Below are 21,654 nucleotides of genomic sequence, written 5' to 3'. Positions count from 1 at the left end.
TAGGTTTCATTTTCAAATATGTGTTATATGCCAAAGTCATCTTGGATTCTATGGGCTTAAGTTTTTTGTGGTCTTCTCATAGACACAGTCCAGTAACGTAGGGCATAAACAAGACCATTAACCAGAGATCAGGGCTTATATGCAAGTAAACCTTAGATGCTTTCAGACATCCCAAACTTCTGAAATTCACTTGTCTTGAGTATGAAAGTAGCTTTTTGTAGAAGAAGAGTAGTATGTATAGGAACCACTGCTGTATTTTTATCTGAAATAATATATGCAGGTTCTGGGTACCTCTTGAATCTGTTAAGTGGTGTAATAAAAGCCTTGTAAGATTGAGATCTTTAATGTTTTTAGATCAACATGATGCATAAGTTTAAAACTGCATCTGTTTAAAGGGATTTATGACTAAAACTGCTTGTTTTTCTACAGAATTGTCTGGTGTTTCTCAGCTTGAAGAAGATCTGCAGTCATTATTGATCCTCTTTCTTGGCGTTACCATTTTTGAAGTGAACTTTGCCTAGCTTTCTAGTGTGAGCTCTCTTTGTAAGAAGCAATGAAGAAACTGCTCAGTTTTAAGTTGTCTCGTTGTTGTTGTTTTATATATATATATACACACATACAGAGACTTCTCACATCATAGATTAAGTTCTTTAACATGTGTACTCAAATATTTAGGTTGATTATGCGTAGACCTCAGATGTTGTTTTAAAGTAGTTGTCTTAGTGGAAGTCTCAAGTTCTGCATGTTTTTGTTTGCTCAGCCATCTTGTAAAAAAAAAAAAAAAAAAAGAAAAAATAATTTTTGATCCATAAAGTAGACAAGCTATAGTTCTACAATGTCCAAGTCATTCCAGCAGTCATCTCTGAGTAGGGATTCACAAGGTCATGGGCGTGACCTCTCTGCAGGAATAGGCCTTCTTGCTGCTGCTACCCAGTCTTTAAATATGCCAGCATCTCTTGGAAGGATGAACCAGGGTACTGCACGCCTTGCTAGCTTAATGAATCTTGGAATGAGTTCTTCATTGAACCAACAAGGATCTCATAGTGCACTGTCTTCTGGTAGTACCTCTTCCCATAATTTGCAGTCTATATTTAACATTGGAAGTAGAGGTCCGCTCCCTTTGTCTTCTCAGCACCGTGGAGATGCAGACCAGGCCACTAACATTTTGGCCAGCTTTGGTCTGTCTGCTAGAGACTTAGATGAACTGAGTCGCTATCCCGAGGACAAGATTACTCCTGAAAACTTGCCTCAGATCCTTCTACAACTTAAAAGGAGGAGAGCTGAAGAAGGTTATGGTAGAGATGGCAGATCATCCACACGGGAACCACCATACAGAGTACCTAGGGATGATTGGGAAGAAAAAAGGCATTTTAGAAGAGATAGCTTTGATGATCGTGGTCCTAGTCTCAACCCAGTGGTTGACTATGACCATGGAAGTCGTTCTCAAGAATCTGGTTATTATGACAGAATGGATTATGAAGATGACAGATTAAGAGATGGAGAAAGGTGTAGGGATGAATCTTTTTATGGTGAGACTTCGCATAACTATCATAAATTTGACAGTGAGTATGACAGAATGGGTCGTGGCCCTGGTCCTGAGAGATCTCTCTTTGAGAAAAAGAGAGGTGCTCCTCCAAATAGCAATATTGAAGACTTCCATGGATTCTTACCGAAGGGTTATCCCCATCTGTGCTCTATATGTGATATGCCAGTTCATTCTAATAAGGTGAGTTTTGCACCAGATGCTTCTATTTTCCGTTACGTTGTAGTATCTGTTCTGTTTTTACCTATTTCTTTTAATTATTTCTATAGCCTGGTTGCTTTTGAAATGATCTGAAATTTGGTTTGAGAGTGAAAAAAGGCACTTGGTTTATTTGCAAGGTAATTGTTAACAAACACTGTAAACCAGGGCTTTACATTAATGTATTTTGTTTGCCCAGATTGCTTAACTTCAAGTCAAACAGCTATCATCTACTGGGATATCTTATTTATATTTTACATCTACATGTTCTCTTAACCACAAACATCTGGCATTCAAGCAGTTTTGGGGTGGGTATTTTTTTATTTTGTTGGTTTGGGGTTTTTTTGCAGTGTATCTACTGTGCTGTTCAGGAAGCTAGTTTCAGCTCTCCTCCACATCTGTCTTGATTGCTGATTTTTATATAGTTAAGATGCATTCTTGCACAGTTCTGCTTTTTCCCTGTCCAAAGGGTTTTTTTTAAAGAGTTAATGTAGAGCCCTGGAACTTATTTGCAAAAGTAAAAAACACGTTTTAGATGAGCTCATTCTTGCCTTTTTAATTTCACTTTAACACTCTCTCTCATACTATGGCTGAAATTTGTCGTCATTTTTCTCCCTTTTCACAACTTTCTTAGACACTTCAGACTCACTTTTTATTGTCCCATGTTGCATCTATCCCTGTAGACTCTCCGAGCAATCAGTCTGCTGTTGCAGTGTCCTGCTCTGTTCCTAGTAGTGTTCTTTACTTGGCTCACAGGTTGAGTGGATCTTCGGGAATGGTCGGTTATGCTGAGGCTTCCCTCTTAGTTTATCCAGGAGAGTTCAGCTCTCTGCAGAGGTTACTCCAAACGGCCTGTTTATTCAGATTTTATTTTCAGAGCCTTCTCACTTTCCGCTTTTCCAATTTCACTCATCTTGCTGATTTTCAGTATACTAGGCAATTTGATTGGCTAATTGGCTAATACAGTGCCCCTCTTGTCACAATTAGTGGCTAATTAGCTTGAAGGCCTTCAATTGAAAATATAATACATGCTATTACTGTAAATTGATACACTGTGGAATTGCTGTTACTAACCATTTCTTTACAGTTACCTTTCCAAAAGTGCTGCTTCTGTCTAATCTTTTTGAAACACAAGAATTACTGTCCCTGCAAGGAAACGATCAGAGCAGTTTTAGAGCCCACACTGAATGACTCCAGCTGATCTAACAGTTTATGAACTTGTGTTGCTTTAATTACTTTTTATATTAAAAATAATCACAGTAATCTGGGTTTCTTGTCTCCTGTATTTGACATGCATTTTCATGAAAGGTTTGAAGTGTTAACAGTTTAGATGCCATGCTCAGTTCTGTAAAAGGACTTCATTTGGTTAGATTGAAAACATAAACTTCTGAGGCCCTTGAAGATGACAACCAGTAATCCTGTAAGTAGGGTTCTTTTAAGCACTTTATTTTAAAGCCCTTGTGGTTCTTAGTTTGCTTTGGTATGAAGATCTGTTGAAGGGATATCCAGCATGAAATATCTTTCCAGGTATGAGAAATACCAAATTCTTTTGACAGCATAACTTAAGTGGCTGACGTCTTGTAACATGTTAAAAATAAGTCTTTTTAGGAATATGCTTTAACTTAAACTGCTGGTACTCCATAAAATATTTGAAATTGGATCATCTGTTTCTTATGACCCAGGTTTGGGCTTTGTTTCTAATTTCAGAAATCATGTCACCACAAGAATTTTTCTCTTTCTCTCCTTTTTTCCTCTGCTTTGCCTACTGAACAGTTCTTATTTTGTGTCATCCACAAAATGGAATCAAATAGAACTTAACTTTTAAAGTAATCTGATCTGAAACAAAAATCTATGGAAAGCAGAAAGGGAATGCTTTTCTTAGCTGGGACAATGTAAATTTCTTACTGCAGTATCAAAGTCTCATTTTCCCCACCCCCAAATAAAAAAAAAGAACCCATAGAATATTTTTTAAAAGTGAATGATAAAGCAGTGTGTATTTTAAGCCCAAGTCCTGTTTTCTTTTTTAGCAGTGTTCTTAATTGCTTCTTTAATTTGATGGGCATGTATTTTAAGACCTAGTTTGTTTTCTGTCTAATTGTGAAGTAAATCGTGCCCCATTTTTAGGCATTTTGTCAATCCTGATCCCTTTATCAAGGAATTAGGTGTTTTATGTGGAGGGATTGTTTCCCCTGCCACAGAAAAAGGCTGATTCAACGTGAGCAGGTGAGCTTGGAGGTTAAATGCTTGAAACAGTGATACATCTCCAAGGAAAAACATGGCCATGTCCCTAATAGAGGGCTCTCTAAAATTAGCTACTTAAGTTTGTCCTAATTTTCTGAAGAACGGGGTGTCCTCCTGCCTGCATCCATTGAGGCAAAAGGTAATCTGAGTTTGAAGAAACTCACGTCAGATTTTCTCCAGCTTTACTTTGGGCATTCATTTTAATTAGTGTCTGTAAATACCTAGTGCCCTGCAGCCTCAGAGGAGTGATGCTTCAGTCTGGGTAGAGGCAGGAGGGAAGTGCAGATTAAAAATTGTATTTAATAAAAAGTTAAAAATGTAGATGAGGCATTGTTCTCAAAACTTTCCCTGGGGGAGAAAAGGCAACAAAGTTATATCAGAGCTCCCTTTCTTGCCAGTTTAAAAGCATTCAAAGTATGAGAATTAGATCTTCCAAAGTTTACCTCTAGTTTGCAGATAATTTCTATTTCAGTTTATATTAATTTAAATTACATATTAGGATGCTTCAAAGTGTGGTGTATCTAGGTGAATCAGCCACTGAGGCTTTATAGATTGTGCACCCAAATTTAGAGGGTATTTCAGTGTTTAAAGGACTGGTTTTCATTGGATAGTACTAAAACTTGGCAAGTTTTAAACTGAAGAAAATTTATTCTTAAGTATTGACTGTTTCATAACTTGGTTTCCTGGAGGGTTTTTGGTGGGTTCTTTCATCTTAGTTGCCAGCAGATTTATTAATTTATAGTTGCAGAGCCTACATCTTCTGCAGTTAACAGGAAAAAGTAGTGCTCTCATTTTACATCTTGATAAAATCATGAAAGTTTCACTTGCTCCATGGTATATTCTGTGTATTTGGAGTTTAATGACAGTACTTTATGGGAGACTTTAAATCCATGTTTTCTCCTTTGTGGAAAGTTCAAGGTAGGCCTTTAGCATATGGAAGCACTACAGTAACCCTCAGGAGTCTCTCACTGGATCTAGAAGGATGGCAGTAATGTGGCAGAAACTAAAAATTGGGACAGATGGAAGGATTAGGAAAAAATTGTGGGTGCTGAGTGGAGATGCACATGGAAGAGGAGATGTGCAATGCAGCTGGCTAGTGCAGTACACTTATTCACAGTTAAATATGTGGCCAGTAAGAGAGAACCTTTAGTGGTTAAGCTGTCCCCTAAGATTTCTAATTAGTCTCCCCTTCATTTCTCTGTGGACCCAAGGCTCACTTGTCCCCTGTGTCCCTGCTGCTCCCTTTGCTTACTGAAGAGCGACAGAGTGGAAATGGGGCCATGGCTCACAGGTGTGCAGGAATGGGAGTTTTGTCACTTTACAAACACTAATATAGCACATGTATATCCTCTGATAAAGGAGTCCCTGTGCCTTCTCTTCAAATAAATAACTCCCTTTGTAATCAAAATAATCTGCAGAGGAAAAGCAGAAAACCCTCATTCCTTTTTAGTGCTAAAGCCAGAACCAGAAGGAATTTTAACTGGTGGGTTTAGTTGAATTCATTATTCCTTCTACCATCTTGGATTAGATCTCCTTTTTTTTTTTTCTTGATAATTCCCCACAAATGGTCATCTATTTTTGTCACATGTGTACTTGTAATTTGTCCTAGCTATGCACTTCCATTTCTTTTAGTCTTTCCTTTCTGACTTCCTTGCCGTTTTCTGGGCATCTTCTAAAAACTTGAGTGTTTAGTTCACATTGATCTTTAAAAGTCTGAGGAATGAAGCAGAGACAGCGGAGGAAATTCTAAAAATCCCTGAAGGGAAAAAGTAAATTATCTCCATCCAGTTTTAAAAGTTGAAATTGTAATGATGCACATGTATGCTGTGGCAGTTACTCCCTGGTAAGCTTTGCACCTCCAAGGCAGGATCAAGCCCATAAATTGCAAGACTTTTATTATCAGACACCTTTTCACCCAGGTTAGGAGTTGAGAGGTAGGTCCAATTTCAGTGTCTGTTAAAGCAAAACAAGACATTTCCATTATCTGTGTATGTATCTGATACTTCAGCTTAGAAGAGTAGACACAGCGCTCTGCAACATGATTTTGTTAAAAATGGCTTTTTAAATGTGGCTGTTAATTTTTAATTATTTACTTTGCTGCAGGAGTGGAACCATCATATCAATGGAGCGACTCACAGCCGACGCTGTCAGCTGCTGCTCGAAATGTATGAAGTACAGTAAACATTCTTGTGGCATGAGGGCATGTACAACTAACCAACAGTTGATTATGTTGCACAAAGCAGGTTTAGAAATCACCCTGTGCTTGTGGGAAATGCAAGCAGGCAACTTAAAAAGAACATCTTCAGAACCAAAAAGGGATCTCAGTTCTTAGCTTGAATCCTACTTATCTGTATGTTTAAAGAGGTGGATCTTAACAGTTGAGAATCTGCTGTAATTTTTTACTAATCACTTAATACCAACTACTAAGTTTTTGTTGTAAAACTGTGCAGTTTGCACTACAAATTGGCAGACTTGTTACAGGTAGTGAAGGAAGTTTCTCATGAAGAATGCATCAAGTCTGTCAGTAGATGCTGCTTAGGTCTCTTGTAGTGGGTCTGTAGTGGGCAGTGTTACCATCTGTTTTATCTGCCTGAACGTGTAAAAGTATTGCTGCTTGTATGAAAATTATTACATAGATAGAGGAGACTGGTTTTCTTAATACTTTTTGTTTCTTTTAAGATACCCAGAGTGGAATCCTGACAGTGATTCAGGACATGGAATGTAAGTAGTAATGAATTTTAAGGTATTTTTTCATTTTTTTTATATGAAGCAGAGGATGTAACAGTTTATGGAACATCATACCTCCATTTCTTCAAATGGAAAGGTTCTTTTTGTTCCTGTTAGCTCAAGAGCAGCAGTAAAAGGAGCTAGCATCTCCTTGAATGCTCTGCAGAAAGTAATTTTTTTAGAATGAAAGCTTCATAGGTGTTTGGTTAAAATTAAGATATTTTTTTTTCCCCTTCTTTCTAGGGGTGATCCCTTTATGTTGCAGCAGTCCACAAACCCTGCACCAGGAATTCTGGGACCACCACCACCTCCATTTCACCTTGGAGGACCTCCTGTTGGGCCAAGAGGTAACATTAACAGTCATCTGCTTTTATAGGACTTACGATCTTGCTTTTTTCCCCCCTTTTTTTTGTTTTACAACAGCAAACAAAGTCTTGAGCAGTGGAACTGACATACGTTAGTCCCTCTTTGGTACTGGGTACTGGTACTGAGTTCCCCCACAGTCACCTTTCCACCATCTGCCAATTATCAGCCACATAATTCTGGCTGGCTTTTTCATCTTTTTTTGCCTGTCTAGAAGTTGTTTTTACTTATATTTTCCATTTAGCTACAAGTTGGTAGGTATTCATGTGCAATTTTCAAGAATTTGATATCCTAATGACTTGCTGTCGTTCTGGTTTAGTATTACAAGTGACTTCTATGTCTTAAGAACTTGTGAAGAGACATGTTAGTACCAGTCTTACAGCTTGAACTGAACTCACTTGTTCTTTGAATTTCTTAAAGGAGCTGGAAATGGAAACATGCAAGGACCGAGGCACATGCAGAAGGGCAGAGTGGTTAGTATTAAAAACCTGTTGGGTTTTTTGTAAAACAGCAAGTTTGGTACATGCTTTTTTGTTTCCTTCCTGAAGTTTTTGGGTTTTGTAATAACAAATGGCTTGTTTCTTAAAGTGAGATATGAAGATTTGTGTGGAAAAACTGAAGCTTTGACATAAAGTTGGGGTTTTGTTGTGCCAAGTACTCTACAAAATACTTGTTTTGAAACTGTGCAAACCCTATTATAATATTCTTTTGTGCTGAAGCTGTAATACATGAACATACAGAGAGGCAACTTTGGCATGGCAGTCATCTTCCTCTGGAAACCCCTGGGGGTTTTGTGCCTTTTCTATGCATCTTGTTTTGGTTAATACTTAAGACTTAAATAAAATATATATGTATATATAACACACACAAAAATAGGACAGAGTCTTGACAGGCTTTAGCTTAGCTGAGACACGTTTTCATGTTGTGTGTGCATGCTTTGTCTTCCACAGGAAACAAGCAGAGTTGTTCACATCATGGATTTCCAGAGGGGAAAGAACTTGAGATACCAGCTGCTTCAGCTTGTTGAACCATTTGGAATAATTACAAATCACCTGATCCTCAACAAAATCAATGAGGTAAGATGAGGACCTGTAGCCCTGCTGTTGGCACTGCTGTGCCTTTAGTGTGCTTAATTTTTGTAAAAGGTCTTAATCAGCTACCAAGAGGCACATGTGTCACCAAAGTCACCTGTGTGAAACTTTGTTTCCAGAAATGTTGTAGTAACAATATTGAAGGTAAAATGGTTTAAAAAAAAAAAAAAAAAAAAAAAAAAAAAAAAAAAAAAAAAAAAAAAAAAAAAAAGTCCTTGTTGGTTGTTCATCACTTTCTCAAAAATACATTATGCTTGCAAATTCTGTTCTAATATTCCCTTTAAACTTATTTGGTCTTAGTTTGTATTATACATTGTCAGATTTTGACATGTGGAAAAAGCCAGTATCAAAGAAGGGAAAAAGTAGGAAGCAGTTGAATGCTCTGAATCCAAATCTAGGTGGAATGTAAACAAACCAAAGGGAGGAAGAGCTTGAGATTTTGAAAAATACTAATTATTGATGGAGTAACTCTTAATGTGGTTTTGTATGATTTCAGGCATTTATTGAAATGTCGACCACTGAAGATGCCCAGGCTGCAGTAGAGTACTATTCCACAACACCTGCACTGGTATTTGGAAAACCAGTCAGAGTCCACTTGTCACAGAAATACAAAAGAATAAAGGTAAAACACTTCTGCTTTTGTTAATGTTGCCTTATTTCTATCTGGGGCAGTCATTGTTCTGAGGCTGTTGTATTTCAGTTAATTTATGTACTTCTCAGCTGTATCATTTTAATCAAGAGACAGTCACCCTTGTGTTTTTCGTGTAGGAGGATGTACTTCAAAAATGTAATTCCCTTTTGAATTTTAGAAACCTGAGGGTAAACCTGACCAAAAAACTGAGCCACCAAAACCAGAACTTGGCCGTGTGATTCACCTCAGCAATTTGCCTCACTCGGGATACTCTGACAACGCTGTGCTCAAGCTGGCTGAGCCCTATGGGAAAATCAAGAACTACATACTTATGAGAATGAAAAGCCAGGTAACTGCCCCTGGGGACATGTGTGAAGATTTGAAACCAAGGGATTTAACTGTGAATAAATTATGTGCCTTTAATTGGTGCATGTGTAGATTTTCTGCTGTAGCGCAGGTGTGGAAATTGTTAGAGAACTATGTGGGTGGTGTTTTGCTTTCTGGCCTGCTGGGAAGTGTTCCTGTAATGTGAGCTGCTTTAAAAAAAAAAAAAAGCCTCAGTAATGGAGAAAGCTATATTTAGCACTGAGGCTTTTTTTTTTGTTATGCAGATTTTTAGGAGCTTGGAACTTTTTTTTTAAGGATGGAAAAAAAACACTACCTGTGAAACCCTAACAAATATATTCCACTATTACACATTTCTCTCATTTACCCTTTGTTTTTCCTTCTTTAAAACTAAACAAAAGCAGTTCTGCTGTGGGTCTCTAAAAAAATAAAGTTGAAGATAAGCAAATACATGTGTGTAGTAAAATAGTTTGGATGTGCATGTGTGTACATACACAGGAGTTTAAAGTATTTAATTTTTTTTCAGCTTTGCTGTCCTAGTTTGTGTTGCTCCCTGGAGTTAAATAGGAAATTCCAATGCTTTTTCAAAGAGATGACAGCCTGAATCCCTTAATGCCATACCTGTGAAATAAAAAAAATTACTAGAATCTATCGTATAACTCCTAGAAAGTCCTCCCTGACCTTATTTCACTGGAAAATTAAAATCCTTTGCTGTGTAAGTTGGATGCAGAACCAGCTTTCTTCTATCTGCCAGTGAATCCCTAGCTCAGAGGTGTTCTTAAAAGCTTGCTCAGCAAACTAAGCGTGTCATGGGCTTGTTTCTTGGAGGAACACCTCACAAAGCAATGCTGATAGATCAGCAGCTGCTCCCTTTCTGTTTTGGGCTTCTCTCAGAAAATATAGTTTCTTGGCTACCCTGGAACTCCCAGGTAGTTAAGCACCAAATAAATAAGTTTTATTGTCCAGGTGCTTTTCGTTTAGAATGCTGTTTCACTTCATGGTGAGCTGTTGGGTTTGTTGGAGGGCGGGGGAGGTGTTTCAGATTATTTAAATTCCTGTTGTGTTGTTCCAGAACTTTCTATGGGCAGATGTTACTGCACTGAAACCTGGGAAATATAGAGCACTTGGGTAGATTTTAAAATACACAATTAGTTTGGAGAGGATGGACATAGCTGAGTCTCATAATCTTGTATGAAGTTAAGTAGTTTTGCAGGAGTGTTGTGTATTTCATAGTTATTTTTCATGTCTGTCTTTATCCTTTCAGGCTTTCATTGAGATGGAGACCAGGGAAGATGCTTTAGCCATGGTCGAGCATTGTGCCAACAAAGCCCTTTGGTTCCAAGGCAGATGTGTCAAAGTGGATTTATCTGAGAAATACAAGAAACTGGTGTTAAGGGTAAGTGATGTTTTTAGGTTTTTAGAACTGTAGTGAAAGGTGTAAAGTGCAGCAGAAGACAGGCAGTGCTCCTTGAGAGTTCTGTGCTGCTGGTGAAATGCAAGGATTGACTTCAGAATTTCCTGGCTACTCAAATGCAGTTACTCAGCATAAGTGTGGTTCTAGGAGGCTTTGAACATTGCAAAAGAACTTGCATTTCAGATTCAGCAAAACCCAAACAGCTACTAGAATTCAGATTTTAGAGTAAGTGATGTCCATTTGAAATACAGTTTCTTCATTTAGATTGTTTTGAGTTGCAAGTTATTTTTTTTTTTACTCATTGCTGTCTGAAAATGATCAGAAAAACCCAGCTGAATGGCAGAACTGTGTACTCACACCTTCTGTGTGCTGAGCTCTTGGCTGATCACTGCTGCTGCTCAGTTTGTCCCTTTTGCTGTACACCTACTCCTGTGCAGATCAAAAACAATGTTAGAGACTGTGAACTATCCAATACTAAAACTATTTTTTTCCTGTGTCAGATGCCTTCAAAAGCCATTTTCTTTAGCACCAGAAAGTTTTTTGATCTCTGCTGTGGACACTAACTCTAACTAGATAGGTAGATGTAGTCTTATGATCTAATATTTAAGAATAAGTTGTGTGAAAACCTTGTGATGTGACTTCACCTCTCCGTGTGCAGATAGCTGCTCTGGTTTTTTTCCATAGCACCAGGCTTCCACTCTTGCAGTCTGACTTTCTCTGTCAGACTAGGACACTGGATAGAAAAGCAGCAAAAATCTGAACTGTCAAGCTCTCTCAAAACACATTCTGTTGTGGAATATGAAGGAATCTTAGTACTGCATATGATTCATATACTGAAAATGAACAGTTTGTGGCAAATTCAAATACTTGATTGATGCATTGAATAGTTTTCCATGTTACTACCACACAAGTGGAATTTCCTATGCAGTAACTCCTAAATAACTGGTTTGAGTCTTCAAAAGCTTTCCATGTAGCCCACTACTAATGACAGGGAGAACAGTACAGATTAAGACTGATTTGTGCCATTACATGCACCACACTGTATCAGCTCATAAACAAAAAAGTATTTGTATGTGATTTTTCTGGAGCAGGATATCCCTGTACTGAGTAAATTAGAATTACTGGGAATAAAGACATGAGATACATGAGATTTCTAGACTGGCAAGGTCCTGGCTAACATAATGGCCTTTTATCAACTGGTTGTTAGATGGGCATGGTAAAAAGAGTGTCTGTGGATTAACATAACTGGAAGTGCTTGTCTAGATTGTGCTGTCTGGTCTGAATTAATGCTGCTACAGTTGCATAAATAATAATCTACTGTGACTTACAAATTGCTCTTTATTTTCCTTTAGATTCCAAACAAAGGAGTTGAACTGCTGAAGAAGGATAAAACTAGGTAATTTCCTATTGCTAAAGCATAATGTTGTTAAAAAAGAAATCTTTTCCAGAGTATAGAAACTGTACTAAAGAAGTCAGGCAAGCTCTGAGATCAAAATGTTGTTTGTTGTACCCTGAGATTAACTGTTTCTAATATGCTACCTACCCTCTTCCTCTAATAATGAGATTTTAAAGCCTCTTCAACCTCCTTAGGAAGTCTTTCCCAGTCCTTAATTAGCCTTGCCTTCCTGCCATTTAAACCCATGAGCAGTTGTCCTGTCTTCCTAAGGACAGTTCCTCCTTGCAACAGCCTGTTGACTATTTGAAGGTTTCCCTCAACCTTGCGTTTTCTGAACTAAAATACAATCCTGTTAAGGCTTCAGTACTACTAACTACCTTCTCATAGTAATTTCTGGGCTCTCCGGGTATACAAGCAAGTATTCTTTTGTTCTTTGCAGAAAGAGAACATACTCTCCAGACAGCAAAGATTCTCCAAGTGATAAGAAGCCTAAACCAGATGCTACCCAGAAACCTGAAAGTGGCACTGCAGAAGAGAAAGTGAAAGAGGAGAAACAAGATGATGCTGCTGAGCCATCGGGCACTAAAAGCAGTGAACAGGCAGACCAGGATGAGCCTAGTTTACTCCTTGAATCTGAAGATGAGCTGCTAGTGGATGAGGAGGAAGCAGCAGCACTGCTAGAAAGTGGCAGCTCAGCAGGAGATGATGCAGATGTTGCCAATTTAGCTGATGTGAATACTGAAGAAAAAAAGGCCACAACTGAGGAGGTGACTGTAAAAACAGAGGGGAATGTTGTAGCCAATCCAGCAGCAAAGAAAAAGCTTAAAAAGGTAATAGCAGAGGTGTCTTGAGTGTGGAAAACCCTGTGTGAACTCCATAGCACACCACTGCACATCCTGTTCAGATCTTTTTCTGTAGGTCTTTAAAACAAATGCATGAAGTTTCTCTTCACCTGAAGAGAAAGAGCTGTTAAAGCTCCTGTGAAGAAGACGGAATATCCCACTGGATGCAACATCATTTCTAAATCAGTTTCTCTTTGACAGAAACTGTTAGCTTGTGGGCTTCTACCTGTGTTGCTTCCTGGGGTTTTTCTTGCCTTTCTCTTAACTTTTTTGACTAATACTAAGCTACCAAGAACTGTTTTCTCTGGAGCAGTTTCTCATGACACTGTAGTGAGTTGCTTTTTGGAGCACAGAGCAGAAAATGAGATTAAAAAATTATCTGGGGCTTGAGGCAGATCTAGACTTGGTCAAAATTGTATGTACATCTACTCTTTCTGCTTAGCCAGAAGGTAGGCAAGGCCATTTAAGGTTAGCCAGGGCTCATTTCCAATTGGAGGGGGAAAGAAAATTAAAAAATCAGTTTTATTGTCTCTTTAATCACAGGCTGTTTACTGTAGCCTGGCTTTTTCTCACCAGATGATCTCACTCTCATGGTTCTTCATGCTGCTTTTTCCTGTTTAAATCCTACTTGGCTGTGTGGAGTAGCCTGAAAAGTTTTAGTAACTTTATTGACTTGAAATGTTTTGCAAAAAAAAAGTAAGGCATGTTCCTTATTTTTAATGAAGTGTGCATGGTTGTCAATACTGTGGGATCCTTCTGTCAGAAACGTGGTCAGATGTGTTGGGATTAATGCTGCCAGGCAAATGGGAGTGATGTAGGTATCCAAAATTATAAACTGCCTCAAAACCCAATCTCCTTTCCATAAGACCCACGTCCTTGGAGCACAGATGTAAAGTGAATGCTCCTTCAGGACTAATCAATTTGCTGATAAGCATGTAGAATCCTGGTGTCTCCATATCAGCAGGAGTGCTTCAAAAAAAATCAAAATCCAGGACATTGACCGGCTTTTAATGAAGCTGGATTTTAAGAGACCTCCAAAGTTTTTTTTTCGTGGTTGTTGGCTTTGTTTGGGCTTTTTAATGTAGAAGCTCCAAGCTTTCCACTTGCTGGAAAAAAGCTCTTAATTTTTTAATAAATATTCATACTATTAGTGGGCACAGAAGCATTCTGGTAAGATTTTACCTTTTATGAGGGCATGAGTTTGAGGATCTTGTCTCAAACTGAGCATTCCAAGATTAATTCCACTTCAAAATGAAAATACTTCTGTTGAAGGACTTCCAAAGTAAGAATAGAGCAAAAAGATACTGACATTTTCAAGCTGAAGATCACATGTTGATATGATAAAAACAGTGGATCCTCAAAAAAACTTTGAAATTGAACACGTGGAGAAGGTTTAAAAAGAGCTCATTATTCTTCATGTTTGAGTAACAGTTGAAATGGGTGAAGTAGGTCTGGAAGGGTTGGTTTGAGTGTTTTTCCAGGGAAATTTGGAGAAACTGTTTCTTTTCTGAAACTTAAGAGTGTGAGGGAAACATTTCAGAACAAGCTGACCTGAGGAAAACGTTTTCTCAACAGCGATACGTGGGTGGTTTTCCGCGGAGCATGGAAGGGTTCGTCACCCTGGATGAGGTTGGTGATGAAGAAGACTCTGATCACCAGAAGCTCCGCAAGTCGGGTTTGGCAGTAAAAGCTGTTGCCAAAAATGATGATAATTTGGCAGAAATCAAGGTAGACAAGATTGAGGAGCCAGAGCAGGAAAATGAAACTTTAGAAAACGGAACCAAAGCCGAAGAGAATCCGAAGGCTGAAACTGTCGAAGCTTCTGATGCCGCGACAGCGCAGGATGCTGAGAAAAATGCCCACGAAAACACAGACACCCAGGATGAACAGGAAACAAAGAATGCCCAAGAAAAATCTCTTGTTCCAGATGAATTTAGGATTGGGCCATACCAGCCAAACGTTCCTGTTGGTAAGGCTGTTTCTAGTTGTTCTTCAAATCCTAAGCTGTGCATCACCAGTAGCATTTCTCATTTCATTTGACTTTTATTTCTGGCAACACATTGCCTCTCTGAGCCTTTCATTTTAGGGCTTCCCACTCTTCTCCCTTTCTTCACTCCTTCCTTAACCCTAGGATTTGCTTTTCTTTTTTTCCCTCTCTTTCCATAAATCAGTTCTCCATAACACTTTCCTTAGGTAGAAATTAAATTTCGAAGAGGTAAATTCTAGCCACACAAATTCAATCAATAGCACAGATTGCAATATTAGTTTAGATTCATACTAAATGCTCAGAAACTGATCACAGAACGTTATTAGTTCTTTTGAAGGAACCAATAAAATGGACCCTTAATCTAAAAGGTTGATTTTTAAATTTAAACAAAGCCTGCACATACTTAGTTATATTACTAGGCCCTGGCTTGAATAAACTAAAACAAGGACTTTTAAAGATAAAGCAGCTTTTAATGTAAAGTGAATTATGGTTTTAAGATTTAGCTGAAATGACATGACATTAAAAGAACTGATGTAGAGTAGATCTCTTAGTTTATTTTGTGGTGTTTACTTCTCTAGGTGTGAATTATGTGGTACCCAAAACAGGGTTTTATTGCAAATTGTGTTCCCTGTTCTACACAAATGAAGATGTTGCAAAAAAGACCCATTGCAGCAGCCTTCCTCATTATCAAAAGTTGAAGGTAAGGCAAAAACTTGTTCATTTTAAATGGCTTGATTCTTTCCTGGGGAGCAGATTTGAGTGAAACTGGACTGAGGAGAGGGAAAAAAGAAAGAGCTTTCAGGCAGTGGAAATTGGCTTATTCTAGAACTTTTAACACAAGGTAGACCTTGCCAAAATGCCATCTTTTGAAACTAATATGCAGGACACACATTTAAAGATGGGCTCCAGCATTTTATTTTTTTGGTAAATTTGGATTAAAGAGGGCAGTCTGATTGGAGTGAAGGCCAGGCTTAGAAGCAGTGGTGCAGAGAAACTACAGATGACTCAAATACCTCCTGGTTGTCCCTTTGAGAGTATTTTTAACCAGTCAACAGAGCTGAAGATTTTATATCTTTAAAGACCCCCAAAAAAAAAAAATCCATATTTGCAACTTCTGATTTTGTGAGCATGTTTTCAAATTTCCAGTTGGATTAGGTATCACATGATTGCATGGCATGAGTGATAATGCTGCTGCTGTATCTCTCAGTACTGTGGGCTGCTTTTAAATATCACCTCCAAGAAAAGGAAATCCTAAAGGAAATTCTAATAATATATAATGCAGTGAATAACATATAAGGCAGTGTTCACCTAAATTAATTTCATACCAGTCAATTATTCAGCTGAAAACAAACCCTGTGGGTTTCATAGAAAGTAAGAAGGTGACATCTCAGACTCAAAATGGTTTCTTTCTCCCTTGCAATAATAGGGAACCCTAAACAAATACAGGGCCCTGAAAGGCAGGTGGCATAAATAAATGGCACAAAGCAAACAACATTATCAAGGTGTAGCTCAGAAATTCAATTACCATGCAGAATCCTGTAGTAAGAAAAACCCACCTCATCCATCACCCATAGCTTTTTTTTCCTTTTTTTTCCCATCAAGGTACTTGATTATGGAACTTAATATAAAAGGGAAAGTGGGGGAAATAAATCCAATATATTAATTGGCTTGAATGCAACATGATTTTGCTTTTTCCATGGCACAAATAACTAGCAAGCTGCTCTGGAATGACTTTGTAACTTTGTGTGTGGGTTTAGAAGTGGGGGAGAAAGCAGGGTGAAAATGCAGCTTTTGTTTCCCAATGGCAAGGCACTTCTCTAGCTGGGAGTCTCATCAGTTGGAGAGCAGCAAGAATTAATCAATAGATTAATTGATAGCACTACCAAGTGTCCTCAGGTTGTCAAAATAACTCCTTCTCTGGGGAGATTTTGTCTTTGTAGGTGGCAAATCCCAAGCAGGTAAGTGGCACAGCTGCTGTAACGAGTCCATGAGCAAATGGAAAGTGATTCCCTTGGCTCAGCCTCCTGTTGGGAAGGCCTGGGTGGCAGGATCCTTGCAGAGACACCCATTTGGTGGGGAGCTGCAAGTTGGTTGACATGACTATGTGGTGCTTGAGGGGTGCTCCTCTTCAGGAGATGGAGAAGTGCCAGTCCTCTTAGTTGTGTTAATATTCACAGGTTTTCCTACTTGAAAATTGGATTTATGTTTCTGTTCTTGACACTGCAACTGTGAGAAACTCTTAAAATATATTTAAAAATCTGGTTTCTTTCTTTTAACAGAAAATTCTGGATAAAATGGCAGAAGACCACAGACAAAAGAAGGAAGCTTAAAAGGAAGGAAGGATGTAAGGAAACCAGTGGCTTTGTTTTTAACGTTAATCTTTTTTAAGAGCAGTACAAGTAGTAGATGGAAAAATACTGTATTCTTTTTTTGTTTTAGTGAAATACAGTAGGCATTATAGGTCTATTAATGTGTTAAATGTTGTAGCAAAAAAGCATATGCAGTTAAGTTAATGACAGAAATTTGTTCTTAGTGTGAGAATGGCAACAAGTTTTTGTTTTGACACTTCAAGCTATTAAAGACAAAAAATCTTGCACCCTTGTGGAAAGCTCATCTATGGGAAGCAAAACTTCATTTAAGTGGAATTGACTACTTTCAAGCTTCATAAATGGTCTTTCAATTCCATTCTCAATAAAAAATAAAAAGTAACACTGTATTTTTATTTTTATCTAGAACATTCCATCTTTCAGTCTGAGCCTAGCAGATATTTAATTTGGAGTGTAAGGCTGTCATTGCATTTCACTTTTGAAAAGTCTTTAAGTGTAAGTTGCATTTTTTAAATGTTGAATTGCAAGTTTCTTTTAATGTCATTGCTGTTCTATATCAAATAGGAAAATTAGTGATTAGTCAGCTTTACAATTTTGTGATTTTTTTTTCCCCAAAGCTCTTGATAGACTTTCCTACTCAGCTGTTTTGTGTATTTTTAGTGAGAAGTAAATGCCCATTCTCCTCTCACCAGTATTATTACCTTGAGCTCTTCCTGCTTTTACTTGAATCTCGTAGCTGTCATCCATCTAGTATATTCAAAAGCAGCATTTGAGTCCTGAAATGTAAAAAAAAAAGTGTCTTTATATTCCTCACATGTAATTTTTTCATACCTGCATTTTAAAACCATTTTTGTTAAAACTTGGTTTTGTCAAGGATCTTTAGAACTGTGCTCTTAATGTACCTGCACATGTGATATGTGAACAGGGATTTGCATGTGTAACCTGTGTTTATCTGTAGTTTTTGTTCTTTACTGCTTATTTGTGAATCCAGGTTACTAAAGTGATTTACCAATAAACAAAGCTAGGCAACAGTGGTTTGTTATAGATGTTTGGCATGTTAACCAGTGTGTCTACTGAACTCTTTACTCTTTGCTCATGGTACTACACTGCAACTCTAGGTCTCTTTTTCAAGATTTGCATGTTTTAACACCTGTGGTTTAGCAGCTTACCGCATAACTTTTCTTTCTCTTTCCTAAAACCTCTTTGTTTCCAAACAAATTAAAGCATCACTTGTTAAAACACTGGTAGGTATATTCTGCTGGCAGTTTTATTTCTTCAGTTTTATGGTATTTTCACCAAAGGTGAAGGTCAAGCCACATCATGTTCACCTGGATGAAAATGACTAGGGACAATTCTTTCAACTTGAGCCTCTTGGCCAACAGGGAGGCTTCAGTGCTAGGAAAGGTTTTTCAACTTCAGGAGGCTGAATCTGGATGAAGTTAATTTACTTAGGTGAATACATCTAGCAGACACAGGATTGGTGTGTTTTGTGGAAGTAAATCTTTAACTTATCTTTCCAGTTGCAACTTTCTGCTGCAAAAGGGAGGTGTGCAGTCCCATTTGAGCAGGAATTAAACATAATTTCAAACATCTGCTAGCAGTTTCTCTGTACAGAATGGTGGAATGCTAATCAGTAGCTACTGGCACAGATATTATCTAAATATCATATCCAAATAATAAGTCTTATGCAGTGGCTCATTCTTGCACTTTTACCAAGATAAATTCTTGCTTTGCACGTGGCACTCATGAGTATGCAAAGCTTTGTGGTTTTAGGAAATTAATGTACTGATGCAGCCTTAAAACTGCTCCACAGCTTCCCTAGGCCCTTGTGAGAGAGTGCCAGCAACAGCAGCCCTGCAGTCAGTTCTATTTTGACTTAAGTCATAAGGATGTACTTGGACCCCCACTTATGATGACATGTCACTCGTCTCTCTCCAAAAGGCTGCTGAGTTCACCAGCCAAGCAGAGGACCTGACTTCAGAACAGCCACTCAGTGTTTGGCAGCCACCCCCTTCTTTAAAATAAATTCTTATCTAACCTCTTTAAAGGTCTCCTCCTCCCCTGGGTATGTTGACAGTTTTCTTACAACATGCAGTTCATCCTCATACTGTACAGCTCTGTGTGGTTTATGTGTAAAGTAGCTTTTCCGTAGCTATTCCCTGCATCCCAAATAGCGGTGCAGTTCAGTGATCCTGCACCTGGTGTCCTCAGGCTGCTGCCTGGTGCAACTGCTGGGGATTCAACTACATCAGCTTGAGTGTCTAAACAGAATTCCCAGATGTGAAGTAGTTGCAACATAGTTCAACTGCAGAGTCAAAAAAAATCTCTTGTTCCCATCAAGTGGTAGCTGTGGGTGTGAGATGCCTGGAAAAGTCTGGCATCACAGTCTGAGTGTTCACAGCTGTACCTGTGCAACATGATGCTTTACACATCATCTGCTGCTGGGGGGTGCCTGGTGTTGACATGTAGGGGGCAGGAAGATGGAGAGCATGTGCCTTACACTGATTTCTGATGAGAAGGCAGCATCAGAACACCTTGGTCTTGAGGGCAGATGCCAGGAATGTACCTCAGTAGCAGATTGACACGTGTTCTTGCCATGAGGCTGCTTTACCCTTTGGGAATAATTGTGTCTGTGCTGTGGGGGGAAGTCAGGCAGAGCATGAGACCAGACTGAACTATTAGTCTGCAGTTCAGATGCCAGCTTTCAGAGATGGATTTCCATTCAGCAGGGTAACCCTGGAGGCTTTGCCCCTGTGCTGGGCTCAGCAGAGGTGCAGCAAGGCTCCAGGCTTCTTCAACATGCTTTATGGATGAGAAGGTCACTTGTGCTGGATTAATTAAAATTTTGAGTTGGAAATAGTGGAGGGAAGAAGAGCAGTAAGAGCAAAGTAGTTTTGGTCTTTTTTAAAGGATGATCCTTGTAGGGTTATTTGAAGGTGTGGTGTGCTTGGCTGGCAGGGAAGGAGAAAGCTCTTAGGGCCTGGGGACACATTAGTAATACTGACTAATGAAATAAATATAAACTGATTGATTCAAGGGAGAATCAGCCCCCAGGAAATTGGAGGAAACTTTCTGTAGAGTTGGTTATTCCTTTCTAAAATTCAGGAGGAAGGAAGGAACTAAAGGGCTGAACAGAGAAATGTTAATGAAATCCTTATCCTCAGATACCACCACCCCCCCCTTCCTGCTTTACCAGGCAGCCCACACCAGTGTTTTGATAGCACAGGAGACTTTCCAGCCCTAACAGGTGGTGAAATGCCAAGAGAAAGCTGAGCAAGTCCCTCTGCACATGGCTGGCTCACTAACTCCTCCTCAGCCTGAAAAAAACCTGCTCGTGTTTGGTAACTTCAGCCACTAATGGGTATTTTGCAATGACTTGCAGGGTTATCTGGGTTTGCATATTTAAAGGCAGCTTGGTCTTCAGTAACACACACTCTTGGACTTTGCAGTTGCACATGAAAAGGTTTTTCTGCCACATTTGCTGTTGGGGCAGATTTCCTGCTTTTTGTGACAGTGACCTTGTCTGTCTGTCCTACTGAGGCAGGTGTGGAGGTGGTTTTGTGACACTGTTTTGATTCCAGATCAAGTCAGGTTGTGCTCATCAGTGGCTCGGACAGAACAAAGGGCTTTTAACTCTTGTCAGTGTCTGGTTTCTTTGCTTTGTAAGAGGTTGTGAAGATCAGAGAGGGCTGAAGAGCCTGTACCTTAGAGTGTTGGGGAGTGTACAGCATGGCTCTGATCTTGACTAAAAACCTCTGGGCACCACCTGAAGCAGGTAGTGCGTGGAGGAGACTCATTCACACCTTAAGGGGGGGGAGGGAGAATCGATAAGAAAATAAAATACTGTATTTTCACCCTCTGAGGAACGTTTGTGGCCCCAAGGAACAGATCCCTCACCAAGCACAGATTATTGACACTCTGGCAGGAATGGCTGACCCAAACAAGCAGGCACACCCATAGGCAGGTGAATAACGGTTTATATTCCCTATTCCCAAAGCTCCCTGTGCTACTTCCCACTGGCTGGGTATTCCAGGGTTCAAAGCTTCTCATGATCCCATCAGTTCCCCCCGCCCCCCCCGTTCACACATTCCATTCCAGCAGGTACTTTTCACCTTTTCAGCCCGAATTCTGCCCTTTCCTGCTCCCTGGGCTGCCTTCCCAGCCCCACTGACCTGCACCCGCGGGTGCCCCGCTGGGCCTGGCCTGGGCCATCGCTGCCGCTCCGCGCGGGGCCCGAGTCGCGCCCCCAGGGGCCAGGACGCGCAGAGATATCACTTCAGCAAACTGTGACACCCCTGACACGAGGGTGTGGGTATAAAACACCCCGACAATGCGCATGTAACGCCAGGCTGTGGAAACAACACGACGTCGCATTTCTGACCGGGCCGCCCCGTTATGAAATGCACTGTGGCCCCAGCGCCACAAGATGGCGGCGCGTTCCCGCAGGGACTACAACTCCCGGCATGCCGCGCCACCCGCGCCGGGCTCACGAAATGGCAGACGGGGGGACTACAACTCCCACTGTGCCTCGCGCGCCACCCGCCCGCCC

General features: G+C 39.6%; 1 protein-coding gene across 2 annotated transcripts; it reads left to right on the top strand.

Moving 5' to 3' along the window:
• Positions 1 to 835: 835 nt before the first annotated feature.
• MATR3 (matrin 3) lies at positions 836 to 18,137 on the top strand. 2 transcript variants are annotated; one of them, XM_009999942.1, is made up of 14 exons: positions 836 to 1,726; positions 6,086 to 6,147; positions 6,662 to 6,703; positions 6,953 to 7,056; positions 7,493 to 7,545; positions 8,023 to 8,148; positions 8,660 to 8,785; positions 8,973 to 9,143; positions 10,404 to 10,535; positions 11,906 to 11,949; positions 12,389 to 12,779; positions 14,367 to 14,760; positions 15,357 to 15,478; positions 17,058 to 18,137. In XM_009999942.1, the coding sequence occupies exons 1-14, from the start codon at positions 836 to 838 to the stop codon at positions 17,106 to 17,108; spliced, it is 2,709 nt and encodes a 902-aa protein (XP_009998244.1). In that variant the 3' UTR covers positions 17,109 to 18,137. The 2 variants fall into 2 exon arrangements, with proteins under 2 accessions (XP_009998244.1, XP_009998245.1); XM_009999943.1 differs by having other exon boundaries at positions 6,953 to 7,068; positions 7,496 to 7,545; positions 14,520 to 14,760.
• The last annotated feature ends 3,517 nt before the right edge of the window (positions 18,138 to 21,654 follow it).

Source organism: Chaetura pelagica, unplaced genomic scaffold (assembly GCF_000747805.2).
Source record: "Chaetura pelagica isolate M959 unplaced genomic scaffold, ChaPel_1.0 scaffold296, whole genome shotgun sequence".
NCBI lineage: Eukaryota > Metazoa > Chordata > Aves > Apodiformes > Apodidae > Chaetura > Chaetura pelagica.
Note: the sequence above shows the minus strand (reverse complement) of the source record. Positions and strands in the feature narration are given on the sequence as shown.

What these genes read in the sequence shown, in the direction of transcription:
- MATR3 (XM_009999942.1), top strand. Translation starts at nt 836, where the DNA reads ATGTCCAAGTCATTCCAGCAGTCATCTCTGAGTAGGGATTCACAAGGT. An exon ending in TGTCAGCTGCTGCTCGAAAT is followed by an intron (nt 6,148 to 6,661) that starts GTATGAAGTACA and finishes GTTTCTTTTAAG; the next exon opens with ATACCCAGAGTGGAATCCTG. An exon ending in TCCTCAACAAAATCAATGAG is followed by an intron (nt 8,149 to 8,659) that starts GTAAGATGAGGA and finishes GTATGATTTCAG; the next exon opens with GCATTTATTGAAATGTCGAC.